At 49.5% G+C, this 15980-nt stretch overlaps 1 protein-coding gene across 1 annotated transcript; it reads right to left on the bottom strand.

Annotated features, from left to right (window-relative positions):
* Window positions 1–520: 520 nt before the first annotated feature.
* On the bottom strand, window positions 521–3812 carry LOC125945836 (uncharacterized protein K02A2.6-like). The gene is made up of 3 exons (XM_049668144.1): window positions 2388–3812; window positions 1496–1691; window positions 521–805 (listed from the first exon to the last, which is right to left on the bottom strand). The coding sequence occupies exons 1-3, from the start codon at window positions 3689–3691 to the stop codon at window positions 521–523; spliced, it is 1785 nt and encodes a 594-aa protein (XP_049524101.1). The 5' UTR covers window positions 3692–3812.
* Window positions 3813–15980: the final 12168 nt, after the last annotated feature.

Below are 15980 nucleotides of genomic sequence, written 5' to 3'. Positions count from 1 at the left end.
AACAGATGCAAACGCTGTTTGTAAAATTTCTATATTTTGTAAACAGTCAGTGTTGTCATGTTGCACTTGAGTTCTGTACATTGCATGTAGAAATCAAGTTCCTGCCCAAGGAACAACAAGCGACCTGAATCTGAACAAAACTTCGTGTTTATTGTGCTTTACTGGAGAAAAGAACTTGCATGGCACGATGCTAGAGATGAACTGACTAGAGGAAGAATTGGTTTAGAATGAGAATGTCTGGTTGCTTGCAGATGCCTTCTGACTTGCCTGAAAAGCAACAAGCACCAATCGATCAAGACTTTTTGTTGTGTTGCGTGGTTCATGCGAAGGAGCAGAGAAGTTTCCAGGGGTGAAGCGACGTTTATTGCCACATGTTCATCGGTGCGTGGCTGGTTGAGATAAGCCCACGCGCAGGTTGCCGCGCACGCCTTTTATTCGTTTTGCGCGCCTGCGCATTAAGGACGGTGGCGATAGGCCGGACACCACATCCCTCCCCTTTTATATTGGCTAATTTACCAAGCTAAACTCCAGCTTGATATCTGTCCGGTGGTCGACGGTCTCTAGTCGGGTAGCGTCTTGCACCCACCGTCTGGATCTCTTGCGAAACGGCAGGACCACTGGTGGTAGGAGCGGAGGATGTCACTGGGTCGACGCTTGGTGGGAACGCCAGGAACTCGTACCCCTCTTGGTCAGATGCCTCGCGGTCTGGATCCGTGGTCCGCGCGAGCAGCTGGTCCTTGTGACGACGCCAGGTGAAACTGCCTCTGGGTGGGGTAGCACGAACTGTAAAAGACACAGGGCCGGACTGCCCCACAACAACACCAGGGACCCAGTTTGGTCTGCCTCGATAATTGCGAGCCATCACTTGGTCACCGACTGCTATGTCACGATCACGACGTGGGCGAGCCACGGATTGCTTGAACTGATTATATGCAAACCTTCCTCCTACCGCTGGCTTGACAACATCGAGTCTATTTCGCAGCCGTCGTCCTAGTAACAAGTTTGCTGGTGACTCATTTGTTGTCGTATGGGGCGAGTTGCGATAGGTAAGCAAAAACTTGTGAAGCCTCAGTTGTAATGTGTCCGCTCCGCTAGATTTACGAAGAGCGTTTTTAAGTGTCTGAATAAAACGCTCTGCAAGCCCATTTGAGCTGGGATGATACGGTGCTGTAAGCACGTGACGACAGCCCAATTCTTTTACAAAAAGCTTGAACTCTTCGGAAGTAAACTGTGGGCCGTTATCAGTGACAATGGTTTCTGGGAAACCAAACCGTGCAAACAGCTCTCTCAATCTGTCAACTGTAGCCTCCGACGTAGTCGAGTGCATAACAAACACTTCCGGCCACTTGGAGTGCGCGTCCACGACTACAAGAAACATTGCGTGCAGAAAGGGGCCAGCAAAATCTATATGTACGCGCTGCCATGGTGCTGTCGGCCAAGACCAAGGATGCAGGGGCGCTTTGCATGGCTCGCAACGTTGTTCTTGACAACTTACGCAGGCCTTGACACGATGCTCGAGGTCCGCCTCGATGGACGGCCACCACACGTAGCTGCGCGCCAGTTGCTTGCTGCGCACGATGCCTGGGTGCCCTTCGTGGAGTTCGTCCAGCAGCAAGTTGCGCAACATTGCCGGCACGATCACTCGCATCCCGAACATGATGCAGCCTTGGTGAACTGTGAGCTCGTTGCGTCTGTCAAAAAAAGGCTTCAAATCGTTTTCAGTCACAGACGCCGGCCACCCCACATTTATGAAATCTATCACTTTACAAAGCAAGGGGTCCCGAGCTGTTGTTCGAGCAATGTCCTGGCTTGAAACTGGCATTGATTGCAACCGCAATGAATAAAAAGTTTCCTCTCTTTCGTGTGTTTCGTCTTTCACAATTGATAGCGGCAGGCGCGAGCAGAAATCGGCTTCAGCATTCTCGCTTGATTTTCTGAAGATAAGCGAATACCAGTAAGCGGACAATGTGACAGCCCATCGCTGCAAACGCGCTGCTGCGATTGTCGGAATGCCGGTTGTTGGGCCCAAGATGGTTTGAAGCGGTTTATGGTCGGTGACTAATGTGAACGAACGACGGTAAACGTAGAAATGAAACTTCTTAACACCAAAAATTATTGCAAGGGCCTCTTTCTCGAGCTGGCTGTATTTCTTTTCGGCATCGGTCAAGGTACGCGATGCGAAAGCGATTGGCTTCGTGCTGCCATCATCTAAAACATGAGAAAGAACCGCGCCTAAACCATAGTGCGATGCGTCGCATGATAGCTGCAATGGTTTGCACGGGTCGTAGTGCGCCAAAGTTGGTGGAGAGGCTAGCAAGTTCTTTATCTTGGTGAACGCTTCCTGGCAACACTCATCCCAGCACCACGTGGCGTTTTTACGTAGCAACCTGAAAAATGGTTGCGCCACCGTTGCTAGGTTAGGAAGGAACTTGCCGTAGAAATTGACGACTCCCAGGAACGACTGCAGCTGCTGCCTGTCTTTAGGGGCTGGAGCCTTGAGGAGTGCGTCAACCTTCTCCGTCGTTGCCCAGATGCCTTGTGCGCTGATTCTGTGTTCGAGGTAGCAAAGGTCCTGTTGGAAAAACGAACACTTCTCCTTCTTGACACGAACGCCTCTTTCTAGAAGTCGTTTGAACACAGCCTCCAGATTGATGAAGTGCTCTTCATCATTTTTACCAGTCACCAGAATGTCGTCTAGGTAGCAGCAAACCCCGTGTAAGCCCTTCAGCATGGTGTCAATTATTCTTTGGAAAATCCCGGGAGCGGACGAAATTCCAAATGCGAGTCGATTAACAGCAAACAATCCTTTCTGCGTATTCAACGTGAGGTATTGTTTTGACGACTCGGACATGACCACTTGCTGATAGGCCCAGTTGAGATCAATCTTCGAGAAGTGCTTACCTCCCGACAAGGCTGTGAACAGGTCGTCTACCTTCGGTAATGGATAGCGGTCGACATCAAGGCACGGGTTAACGGTCGTCTTGTAGTCGCCGCAAATCCGTATGCTACCATCTTGCTTGATTACGGGTACCGCAGGCGTAGCGTATTCTGACGTCGTAACCGGCGATATAATTCCGAGCTGTTCCATTTTAGCCAATTCAGCCTCAAAAGCTTTTTGCAACGCGAACGGAACATTCCTGGCTTTTAGGAATCTCGGCTTCATATCAGGTTTAAGAAAAAGTTCGGCGCGCTCTTCCGTTATCGTGCCTAACTCGTCTTCGAAAAGGGGTTGGTACTTCGCCAGCAATGCGTCTAGCCTCTTTTTTACGCTGATATGAGTAGGAGTGTCAGACCTTGTAATGTTGTTCAGGTTCCAGATTTTCGCCCACTCCAGCCGGACTGCGTGCAGCCACTCCCGGCCCAGTAGAGGTGGTCCTTTGTGGTCTACGACGTAGAGTGGGAGAATTGCAGAATGGTCGCCGTGCTGCACGTTGACCGAAGAGACTCCCTGGGGTCGTACCAGTGCTCCTGTGTAGGTACGAAGTTGAACTGTCGTAGGCTCCACTACAGCCGAAGGAAAGAGCTGACGGAACTGCGTCTTTGACATGACGGAAACAGCCGCTCCCGTGTCTAGCTCCATGTTCACCAAGACGCCGTCGATGGTCATCTGCACGGTGACAGGGTCGCTCTGAGCTGCCGACACGCCGTTTAGACTGAGGGTCGAAGCTTTCCGCGACACAACCGTCAGCATCTTCACATTCTTTTTCGTCTGCTTTTTCTTAGAAAAAGTCTTACCACTGCTTCGGCAGGCTCTCTGGATATGCCCTTTCTTGTTGCAACTGAAACAGGTTGCGTCCAAGTGAGGGCATGCTTCACTCGGTGTGTTTTGGCGAGCCACAGCGAAAACAGCTTTTGCATGTTTTCTGCGTCTCTGCTTGCACCTTGTGCACATCGCCGACTGCGGCGTCGGTGCCGCGTGCCTCAGCAGCACTCCTCTTAGCCGCTTCCATTGCCAGAGCCCGCTCTACCGCTTTCTGGAACGTAAGCTTGCTATCTTCCGTGAAAAGCACTCGCTGAATGTCTTCTCGTAGCAGGCCGCACACGAAGCGGTCCCGAAGGGACTCGTCAAGAGCGCTTCCAAACTCGCACGTTTGCGACAGTTTGCGAAGCTCGGCAACGTAACTAGATAAGGACTCGCCTTCTTGTTGACACCTCCGGTGAAACTTGGCCCGTTCTCCAATGACGGACGGCTTCGGGGACAGGTGGTCGCTCAAAACTTTCTTGAGGTCTTCGAAACTCTTCGTAGAAGGCAGTTCTGGAGCTGTTAATGACTTCAACAACCCGTAGGTCTTCGGACCGATAATGCTCAAAAAGGCGTGTACCTTGTCGCCGTCGGGTACTCGGTTTACAATCAGGAACGACGTAAGCCGCTCTTCGTACGAAGCCCAATCGCTGGCGGACTCGTCAAAAGGTTCCAGCTGGCCCAGTCGCCCAGCGGAGTGCGTCACTGCTGCCTCGGCCCCAGTCATGACGACAGTCACAGGCTCCGTGAACTGCAAAAAGACAGTCTTCTTCACCGAGTGAATTTCGGAAACACTTGCCTTCCAAACTGAAGAACGACGACTTCAAATCCCATCCTCGTCGCCAATTGTTGTGTTGCGTGGTTCATGCGAAGGAGCAGACAAGTTTCCCGGGGCGAAGCGACGTTTATTGCCACATGTTCATCGGTGCGTGGCTGGTTGAGATAAGCCCACGCGCAGGTTGCGGCGCACGCCTTTTATTCGTTTTGCGCGCCAGCGCATTAAGGACGGTGGCGATAGGCCGGACACCACACTTTTCAATATTGCCACCATCAGCACCATTTTTACTCACATAGATAAACAATAAATGATTTCTAATTCACAAGTGTCATTACAAGTGCTGTTGTCAAAACAAATGGTTCATACTCAACCTCGTTTATATATGTTCACAGTCTTGTAGCACAAAAAAATCTTCAAAAGGAAAGGACCCAAGTCAATTATGGTTTCCTTGGAACAGGCAAAGATGTCAAGTACACATTATGACAATAAGAGATTACATTTTCTGCATTTCGGTAGAGCTGCCATGTTCAAAAAGCCGGCAGATCCCTCGCCCTCTAGGAACCGATGTAATGCGAAGCAGTGTGCGGGGAGCCAACCAAGTTAACGAAACTACCATGAGAGCAACAAGACGCAGGCGTCTCATGACCTACATGAGACGCATGTCATGACATTCATGTCCTCAGGAGTCCCTTTAGTGACGCCTAAGGACCTTAAGGCGAAAGCCTTAGTCATGCTCATTACTATGACTTCCCCCATCAACATTTAGCCTTTTCCTTTACTTAGTACCACATCCGAACCCATTCCTTTGGTTTTTCAATGTTAGTCTTTTTTCGCTGAGTCATTTTTGCTGAGTCATGGTCATGGCTGTGACTTCTACCACCATCCTTAAGTGTTTACTTTACTTAGTACACACGTCGGAACCCATTTCAGTGATTTTTTAGTGTTGATCCTTTTACGCTGAGTGACTGCCATTTTTGCTGAGTCATGCTCATGACTATGACTCCTACCATCATTCTTTAGTGTTTCCTTCACTTATTACTCACGTCTCAACACATTTCAGTTTTTTTTAAGAGTTTTTTCGCTGAGTCGTGGTCGTTACTATGACTTCTACCACCATGCATCCTTTAGTGTTTTCTTCACTTAGTAGCCACGCCCAACCCATTTCAGTGGTTTTTAAGTATTAATGTATTTCGCTGGGTCGTTGTCATTTTAGGCGGCTGTTTCATCATCTACATGACACGCATGTCATGATATTCATGTCATGGCCTATCATTTATGTTCATCATACACTCTTGTTTACTGTGCCAATATTGGTACTTACCAAGTTAACGAAACGACCAAGAGAGCACCAAGACGTAATCGGCTGTTTCATCACCAACATGACAAGCATGTCATAACATTCATGTCATGACCTATCATTTATGCTCATCATACACTCTTGTCATACTATGACAATTTTGGTACATACCAAGTTAATGAAACGACCATGAGAGCACCAAGACGTAGGCGGCTAGATAGATAGATAGATAGATAGATAGATAGATAGATAGATAGATAGATAGATAGATAGATAGATAGATAGATAGATAGATAGATAGATAGATAGATAGATAGATAGATAGATAGATAGATAGATAGATAGATAGATAGATAGATAGGTCGAGGGAGAAACGGCACTGAGCGAGCATTATCGACGTGGCTCCGGGCCAGGAAGGTCGCATCGCCAGCTACGCTCTGGCGACGGGAGACTTGGGGGTCTGGCCGAGTCCGTGACGCGGGCGGTCCATGGTGTGGCCGTCGACCTCGGCAAGTTCGAGTGAGGCTCCTGGACTGGCTGCAGCCTCTCACGGCAGGACCGGACACCCCAGAGAGGACCCCTCTTCCACGGCAGACCGGCACGTTCGATGATCCCCGGAACGCCACGTCGGCAGTCGGGAAAGGAGCTGGACGGAAGCGGTGGCCGAGCACGTCGCTAGGCCTAACCCGTCAAGCCTTCCGGCCACGTCAGCAACATCGACCGGATTATACAGGCGTCGGAGGCGAACAAGTTCAAGGACCGACTGCAAGGCAGCAACGACTATACGACAGTCGGCGAAGGCAACGACATTAAGAAAGGTCCAACGAGATCCCCGCCGGGAGAAGACGAGCAACGAGCACGAACTCCGTAAGGACGATCCATTCTTGTTGTAGGCCAGAGTTGCCAGACGTTTGTGTAGGAAACGCCCAGAAACAGTGTGGTCGGAATTAAGGACACGTTTAGTGATTATTAAGGGTTAGGTTGTACATGTGTTAGTATTTTTCCTGGAGCGTGTTTTAGTGTGCTTAAGTTTATGGTTATGAATTTATTATGTTGTACATTTACCAGTATTTATTTGTTTAGTGTAGTTTGAGTTTTTAGTTTGAGGTTTTTGGCTTTCGTGTGAGATTAAAATCTGCTTGCTGTGTTGCCATGCGTCTTCCCTCTCCATCTCTCATAACACCCGCACGCCCCCGAGATCGGTGACAAAAAACATCACAGTTTGCTCTCTAATCCACAGCGCTATCTTCCTGTCTCTTAACGTTAGGCCTAACACTCTTCGTTCCATCGCTCTTTGTGCGGTACTTAATTTGTTCTCGAGCTTCTTTGTTAACCTCCAAGTTTCAGCACCATATGTTAGCACCGGTAGAATGCAATGGTTGTACACTTTTCTTTTCAACATCAGTGGTAAGCTCCCAGTCTGGATTTGCCAATGCCTGCCGTGTGCACGCCAACACAATTTTATTCTTCTGTAAATTTCCTTCTCGTGATCAGGATCCCCTGTAATGGACTTACATAAATGTACTCCTTTACAGACTCTAGAGGCTGACTGGCAATCCTGAATTCTTGTTCCCTTGACAGGCTATTGAACATTATCTTTGTATTCTGCATATTTATCTTCAACCCCCCTCTTACGCTTTCTCGGTTAAGGTCCTCAACCATTTGTTGTAATTCGTTCCCATTGTTGCTGAACCTGACAATGTCATCTGCAAACCGAAGGTGTTAAGATATTCGCCGTTGATCCTTAGTAAAGCCTTCCCAGTCTCAGAGCTTAAATACTTCTTCTAAGCATGCAGAGGAATATCATTGGAGAGATTGTGTCTCCTTGCCTGACACCTTTCTTGATAGGTAACTTTCGACTTTTCTTGTGGAGAACCAAGGTTGTTGTGCAATCCTTGTAGATATTTACTAAGATATTCACGTATGCCTCCTGTACTCCTTGGTTACGCAATGCCTCTATGACGGCTGGTATCCCTATTGAATCAAATGCTTTTTCATAATCTATGAAAGCCATATAGAGAGATTGATTGTACTCCGCAGATTTCTATATTACCATATTGATGACATGTATATGATTCACTTTAGAATATCCCTTCCTGAAGCCAACCTGTTCTCTTGGTTGGCTGAAATGTTGCTCTGATTATATTGTAAATTATCTTGGTGAATATTTTATACAATACTGAAAGCAAGATAATGGGTCTATGATTCATAAATTCTTTAACGTCTCCCTTCTTCTAGATGAGCATAATATTGGCATTCTTCCAGCTTTCTGGTACACTTGAAGTCGTGAGGCATTGCGTATACAGGGCCGCAAGCTTTTCAAGCGTGAAATCTTCTCCATCTTTGATTAAATTGACTGTTATTCCATCTTCTCCAGCAGCTCTTCCCCTGGTAATGTCTCGCACAGCCCTTGTAACTTCATCGCTAGTTATAGGAAGAGCCTCTGTATCCTGTTCATCACTACATCGAATGAAAGTAGCTTGGCTGCTCTGGGAACTGTACAGGTCAGTATAGAATTCTTCCGTTGCTTTTATTATGTCATCGAAATTGATGATTTACCCTGCTTATCTTTCAGTACGAGTATTTTGCCTTGTCCTATGCCAAGTTTTTTTCTCACTGATTTCATACTGCGTCCGTATTTTACCGCTTCCTCAACCTTTCCCGCGTTATAATTTCGGATATCCCTTACTTTCTTCTTGTTGATCAGTTTCGACAGTTCAGCGAATTCTATCTGATCTCTCGAGTTTGACGCTTTGATGTTTTGACGTTTCTTTATTAGGTCCTTTGTCACTTGGGGGACTTCACCTACTGGTTGCCTTGGTGCCTTGCCTCTTACTTCAATTGCTGCTTCTGAGATCAGCCTTGTTACGGTTTCATTTATTGCCTCTACGTTGTCTTCATCTGCCTGTTCTAAACTGCATATTAATTTGTTTGCGAGCACCAGCCTGAATTGGTTTGCTTTTACCTTTACTGCGTCTAAGTTGGCCTGTTTCTTCTTGACTAATTTTATTCTTTCTCTCTTCAAATTGAGAGAAATCCGAGACTTCACTAACCTATGGTAACTGCACTTTACCCTACCTAACACTTCTACATCCTGCACTATGCTAGGATCGGCAGAGAGTATGAAATCTATTTTATTCCTTGTTTCTCCATTAGGGCTTTTCCAGATCCGCTTCCTGTTTCTGCGCTTCATGAAGAAGGTATTCATTATTCGGAGCCCATTCCTTTCTGCGTATTCTACCAACTTCTCTCCTCTATAGTGTTCGTAGAATCGATACCGTAGTTGTCAATTCCTTGCTCGCCAGCCGGCTTTTCCCGCACTTTTGCATTGAAGTCGCCCATGACCACAGTATACTGAGTTTGCACCTTTCTCATTGCTAATTCAACATCTTCATAAAACTGTTCTATTTCTTCATCATCGTGACTGGAGGTTGGTGCGTAGGCTTGTACTACCTTGATTCTACACCTCCTATTCAGCTTTATTACGACGATTGCTACTTTAATGATGCTCATTAATGCTGTAGAATTCATCAATGTTGCCCGCTGTGTCCTTATGGACTATAAAACTTACTTCGAATTCTATTTTATCTGGAAGATCTCTGTAGCAGAGGACGTGGCGTTAGTCAGCACTGTATAAGCCTCACCCGTTCTTCTAACCTCACAGAAGCCAACAATATCCCAGGCAATACCTAATAATTCTTCAAATAGCCCTGCTAAGCTAGCCTCACTGGATAGGGTGCGCGTGTTGAACGTTGTCAGGTTCAGTTTCCAGTGGTGGCCTGTCCGTATCCAAAGATTCTTAGCACCCTCTGCCGCATCGCAGGTCTGACCGCCGCCTAGGTCAGGTGTTCCGCCGCCGCTGGGGACTGAGGGCCCTGGGTTAATTGTAGGAGTCATGAGGGAGGTAGTGGCCGAATTACTGCACCAGGGAGACCAATTCCTGTTCTGGTGAGGGAGTGACTTTTGAAGCTTAGCGTACCTTTCTGATTTGGTTGCACCTGGACTAGTATAGCCCCACTAGCTCTCGGCGATATTTTTTGCCAGTGTCAGGCGCCACTCCATGCCTGAAAACGTAGTGGGCTCGAGCAGGACTCGAACTTACAACCTTCAGATTAGAAGCCGTGCGTTCTACCTCTGCTCCACGCCACCACCTCGTCGCTGTTTAGTACATTACAAGTTGCTGCCAAAACCCACCCTGTCATCTGGCCCTCGAGTTCCGGCCATGGCGCAACTACGCACCAAGCGCGGCTTCGTCCGGAGGGCCATCACCAAGGCCATATCTACGATCAACACCCTGCTGTCAGATGAGCACCCGCACCCCTGTGCGGGTGCTGCACCAGCGCCTCGAGCTCGCCTTGGCGAAGCACGCGGAGCTCATCGAGTTCGACCGCGCAATGCAGGACAACTCACGGATGCAGACCTGGAGGCCGACCTGACAACAGCTTTCGAGTACGAACAAAAGGTCAGCTTCACCAAGACAAGCGTGCGCCTTGCTACCGAGCCGCGTCCACCGATCCTTCCTGGTGCTACCGCACAACTTGCCTCGCCACCATACCCAGCTGCCCCTTCCGCCCCGCCCGGAGTGTCGCCCGCGGTGTCGTTCTCCCGCGTTTCCCTGCCAAATCTGCACATCCCGAGCTTTTCTGGAGAGCGGCGCGACTGGCAAGGCTTTTGGGACCAGTACGAGGCCAGCTTCTAAATCTCTTTGACGAGATCACGTTCCACACCAGCGCACTGGAGGGCCTTGGCGTTTCACCAGATAAGTACGCTGCGACTCATCATGAAGGCCCTGCCAGCTGGCCTTGATATTCTGTACCGGCAGCAGCTGAAGGAGGCTTCTTCGTCGAAGCACGATGACACGGCAGCGGTTACAGAAGACAAGACCAGCAAATGAAAGATGTGATGACCTTCTTGCGAATTGAAGTCGAGGCAAGGGAGGAAGGCGCTCTCGACCAAGGCAGCTCATCTGCAAGCCAGCAGCATCATCAACGTGAATTGTGACCTCTGGAGTTAAACGCGCCCTCTGCAGCGGCTCTATCAATTGAAGTGAGGTCGCCGTACACGCATCCCTGCCTCCAGTGCAACGCGTCGAACCATACCATTCAGGAATGCTCCACGTCGATCACTTCAGAAGAAAAACGCAAGAAGCTTCAAGCGCTCCGGCGTTGCTTCCGCTACGCCAAGCGCAACGAGGTCGCCAGTGAATGCCGAAGCGCCAGGAATTTGCAATGTGCCCTCTGTGCTTTACAACACTTGACGTCGCTGCGCAACGTATCTACTCCAAGTCAATAGCAATCAAAACGTCTGGTCAACGCGTCCACGCCATCCGTGCTACGCGCAAGCAGGCCCGAGTCCATCGACACACCACCTCGAGCAACATCCGTGTCGCGAGTGCTACCGGACTCATGCCCGTATCCCTACAGACGGGCAGAGCTTGGGCTGTCACACCAGCGAGGTCAATTTTGCTGTGTTTCCTGCTAGGCACGGGCAGTCAACGCACTTTCGTTGGGCAGGACGTTGCTAGAGCACCTAATGGTCCTGTTCAAGGCGTTGAGCGCCATACCCTATTCACCTTCGGGAAAACGCATCGCACTGTGACCCTTACATGTAACTGAGTGTCCATCACACTTCGAAGCCAGCACAGCACCAACTAGACCATTATAGATGCCCTCGAAGTGCCGGCAATCTCTAGGGTAAACAGCCCACCAGCCGATGGCGCGATCATCACCATGATGGCACACCATGGTCTTATTCCCGCTGATGCACGCTCCGAGGCGAAGACTTTCTGGGAGGACGAGATAAGCATCCTGATAGGCTCCGACTTCAACTGGGACGTTGTAACCGGCCAGATATCTCGATTACCGCCTCAAGTTAGTGCAGTGGAAACCTGTTTTGGAAGGACGGTCCAGGGAACCTTCCCCAACTTCGCCCAAGGTTCAACTGTACAAAGCACGTATCTGGTCTTTGGTACTGGAGAGCCTCTCAGAGACAATGCGCCGACGAATTCTCCCAAAGGCAAGAAATGTCCACCTCCTACAAGGCTGCCCAATCGTAACAGACGAGGCTCAAGGTCCCTGCGAACGGTGGTTTCATGTGCTTCAAACAGTAATTTAACGAGAAGAACAAGCATGACAACATGACAAGCCCGACAGGCAGTTTAGTGCAACGAAATCTAAGGCGATACAAAAATTGGAATCTCTGCAGCACCGAAGAGCGTCATTTCGATTGAAGCTTTTGCACAGCATATATAATTTCGTACACGAATTCCCTGTGACCTATACATTAACCCTTTCAGCCCTGGATTTTCTATTTTTTGCATATATTTTCTTGCTTTGCATATTTTACACCACAAGGGCTCTAGAAACATGCCTGACCAAAAAATAAGTCCTTTGTGTTCTTATTTGCCGATTTACAGTCATGTCATCAAAACCGCACATCAGGGCTCAGTGGTTGCGAAACGCAGTGAAAAGCTAATTTATTCAGAGGTGGAAAACACAATGATTGCAAACACAAACTTCACTAATTGTTCATGTGGAAGCCTCTGAAGCAGTTTTGAGCCTTTGCAAGACACAGGCGCACGTTACATTTTTCGCTCATGAGATGGGTTTGTCCTGTGCATCCTTCAAGCTTACAACGCTGTTCCCTGCTGTCGGTACGAAGAGGCCAGTGTCCCACCTGATCAAACGTGACGTCTTGTACAGGCCTATTTTCAGCATATCTTGCTTTTTTTTTCGAAGTCACCAGTGGGGAGAGTGACGGCCTTCCTCGCTTTTGCACCTTTGGCCAGCTGTCGGCTCGTGCAAGTGCTTCAGTAATATGGAGGGTGAAGTCCAGTAAGTCCAGTTGCTTGCCAGACATCAGTCCTCGTGCAGCTGCATCACTTCTATACTCCAGCCATGCGTTCACAACTGAGGCATTGATAACGTGAAATATCTGGCTCAGGTTGCTCAAACTCATCACCGCTGTCAGAAGATCCGTCGATATCTCCCTCCACATCAGACAAGTTTCCGTTATCAAGTTCACGGAAAATTTCATCCGTGCATTCTTCCAGATGCCTAGAATGCAAGTTCTGGTGGGAATAGAATGAATAAGTCGGTATACACGGCGTAGCGCCCACCGACGCCGCAACGCAGGGCGTTTTGGTCGGCGCTCTCAGCCGGTGCCTTGGCGCCGGCTGTCCAAGAAGTGAAAAAATGTCACAGTTTCGCTAAGGGTGAAGCAATGAATGCGATAGCAACACAGCAATGTCATACGAAGTAAGGTGAGCGGCTTTGGTAGCAATATGAATTGTAGTAAACATGAGCTGATTAAGTAAGCAGGTGTGCTGCGGCGTAAGTAGACCGACATGAAGAGAGACTCGATCACCACGAGAAGGCGCGTGTGAAACGGTGGTGTTGATGAGAAGCGCTGCCCGTGGGCAGCGCGTGCGAAGGGACACACCTGTAGCGCTGCACTGCCGATCCGGGCAGCATTGCATGTGTAGCGCGCGTTGGAAAATGTGGCCCGACTATTACTAACTGTGGTGTGAGCGCGCACAAACAAACATGAATAGATCACACCGAATTACTGCAGACAACGACTGTCAAAACGCTGGCAGCAAGCGCATATACGCCGCAGCGGGCGAAGGTACGTGCGGTCTATCGCTTCAACGGAAACTGAGCGGCGAATGCACAGCGCATAAAGGTCAGAGCCGTGTGGAGATAAGAGACGGTGCGAGCGAGCGACGAGCGCGGTTGTTGGCAGAGTAGAAATGCCCCCCCCCCCCCCCCGCTCCCTCCGGCGCTCGCTTCCCGCTTCCTTGCTTGCGCGTGGAAGATTGCGTTCGCTCTCCGTGACAGCGTGCGTCCCCGCACGCTTCCGCTCGCGCATACGGCGCGCGGCGAAGATTTTATCTATACGGAACCTCACGGCGACGGCGACGACGACGGCGACGCCAGAAATCTGGTTGAAGTGTCCATATAATTGCTATCGCAATAAAATAAGGAAGCGCAGCGCGTGCCCGAGGCGCAAGCTCGGCACGCGCAGTGTCGTTCCAGAAGCTTGCCACGCTGGTCGTCGCAGTCACCGCTCGGCTCGCCGCCTTCGCCCTTCTGAGTAGGAACGACGGCACGGCTCGTACAGTCGTCGTACTACCCTCTTCCAGTGGCTGACCGCACGGTGCGCGAATCGCTGCCTGTGTTCCCACCGCCAGCGCTACCCGCATCTCGTCCTGTGCCCGTCAGCCACCATCAGACAGGCCTTCCTCCCTCGACTTACCCCGATACCGTCTCGTCAACCACCCTAAGCGCTACCGCACCGTCCCCGGCCTCCGGCTCCCTCCAGGGCACGGAGGAAGATTATTTAGGAGTAGAAACTCCCGTCAGCGCGAGCTCTCGCGTGCGACCAGATAACGTCACATTATTATGCGCCGACGGGGGCGCATGCAGTGGCGGCGCCTTGCGGCACGTCATGCAAGCAGCAGCGAAAAAAAAAAAAGAGCAGCAGCCCGGCGGATCGGTGGTGCCGTTCGGGCGCGTTCTCTTCGGCGGCGCCCGTGTCTCCCGCGCTCAAAGTAGACAACACAGGCGTTCGGCGTTCGCTTCAGCGTGCACGCCGTAGCGTTGTTTTTGTGGGCCTTTAAGTCAAACAGTAATTGTTCTTGTCGGTGTCTGTTCGAGGGCCGTAATACTAACAGTGCTGATACCTGGTGTACCCTTGTTCGGAAATTGCTAGCCTAAGATCGGATGCAGGTGGGATGCGTGAGTGCCCTCAGTAGAAGTTGTGAGGCGCGCGACCAAACGGGAGCAACGCGCGCGGCCGCGAACGAGAGAAACACATGTGACCGGTTGCCTTGGCAACCAAGACGGCGGTAATTTCTTTCTCAGCCACCAGGTGCCGCCAGCATGATAGTGGCTCCGCGGGCTTGTGACATTATCTGGTCGCCGCAACTGGCGGAGTTTCCACTCCTAAAGGTTTCTTGCTCCGTGCTCCAGGGGCCTCTTTCGTGCGAGTACGCGCACAATGTCCTCGACACGACCATGATACCGGCCACGTCATCACCCTCACGTCCCTCTCACAACGGTATAGGCGGGCCTGAAAAAAAAAACACCCAGTGAAATCGGACTCAATGGCAAGCCGACGGCACGCCATATACAACCACAAAGCCCTGCTGTCGTCAAAACCGCACACGGAAAAAACATCTTCTTACATCTTCTTACACCATGCAATGACGCTTATTCAAGTACATGTGTTTTCTGCAATCTGTTTAGACACTATAAAAAAAACCGCAACGTAAAGTGCGCAGAGGTTATTCAATTATACAAGAAAAAAAAGTGCACGTACCTGACGGCGCGTCTGCCATGTTTGTTGTTGTCATTTCTTCTTCCTCATTCGCCACGGCTCTGTAGAGTCACTTAAATAACCATGGAGATTGCACTAGCACTTTCAATAGTATGATGCGGGAAAAATACAAGCAGTTTCGGTTCTTTTTTCATGCTGAAAATTCCGATTCCAAGTCACGTCGTCATTTGACGACGCCAGGGCTCCTCACTACACACCTCACTACACCAGCCTCACCAGCCTCACTACACATCAGCACGCAAAGATCATGAACGCAAGATTAGAGATTACAAATGTAATACATCGACCTTTAGCAGCTCTTTTTTTTTTACAAGAACCATCAATCAGTGGAACCGACTACCTTCCTCAGTTGTAGAAATCTCATGTACTATCAAGTTCTTTTCTGCAATAAAAACGATAGAATCTTTTGAACACTAACGCTTGATAAACATCGCAGTTATGTCGAACAATCACCATGACCGATCCAGAATCCTAGTTGCAAATGATATTCTTTTCGTTTAGTGCTTCTTTTTTGCTGTACTGTACCCTTTATCACTACCGCGTGCTGCTGCTATTCTTCGCTTGTTCTTTGCCTTTTTTATGAATCTTTGTTATCATTGTGCTTTCTGTACTCTTTCTTTTTGTGGCATGCGACATCTGCACCGCGCATGTGCCCGACGTGGCTGCGTGCAACGCGGCCGTACGCTTTCGTGTCGGCGTATGATAATCTGTTTTTCATTTACACCAATTTATGTAAACCTGCAATTTTATTTGTATGCGTGTTTTTCTTCTGTACCCCCCCCCCCCCATTGTAATTCCTGAATGGGCGCTGTGGGTGTTAAATA

The sequence above is a fragment of the Dermacentor silvarum genome, chromosome 5, assembly GCF_013339745.2.
Source record: "Dermacentor silvarum isolate Dsil-2018 chromosome 5, BIME_Dsil_1.4, whole genome shotgun sequence".
Lineage (NCBI taxonomy): Eukaryota > Metazoa > Arthropoda > Arachnida > Ixodida > Ixodidae > Dermacentor > Dermacentor silvarum.
The sequence above is the reverse complement of the archived record's forward strand: the minus strand, read 5'-3'. Positions and strand labels throughout refer to the sequence as shown.

Bases quoted from the DNA above. Each gene is read 5' to 3' on its own strand.
- LOC125945836 (XM_049668144.1), bottom strand. From the start codon at position 3,691: ATGCTGACGGTTGTGTCGCGGAAAGCTTCGACCCTCAGTCTAAACGGC. The intron at 1,692-2,387 runs GTTGCTACGTAA...TTTTTTTGACAG, and splicing joins GTGGCGCAACCATTTTTCAG to ACGCAACGAGCTCACAGTTC. The intron at 806-1,495 runs GTAAGTTGTCAA...GTTGTGGGGCAG, and splicing joins AGCATCGTGTCAAGGCCTGC to TCCGGCCCTGTGTCTTTTAC.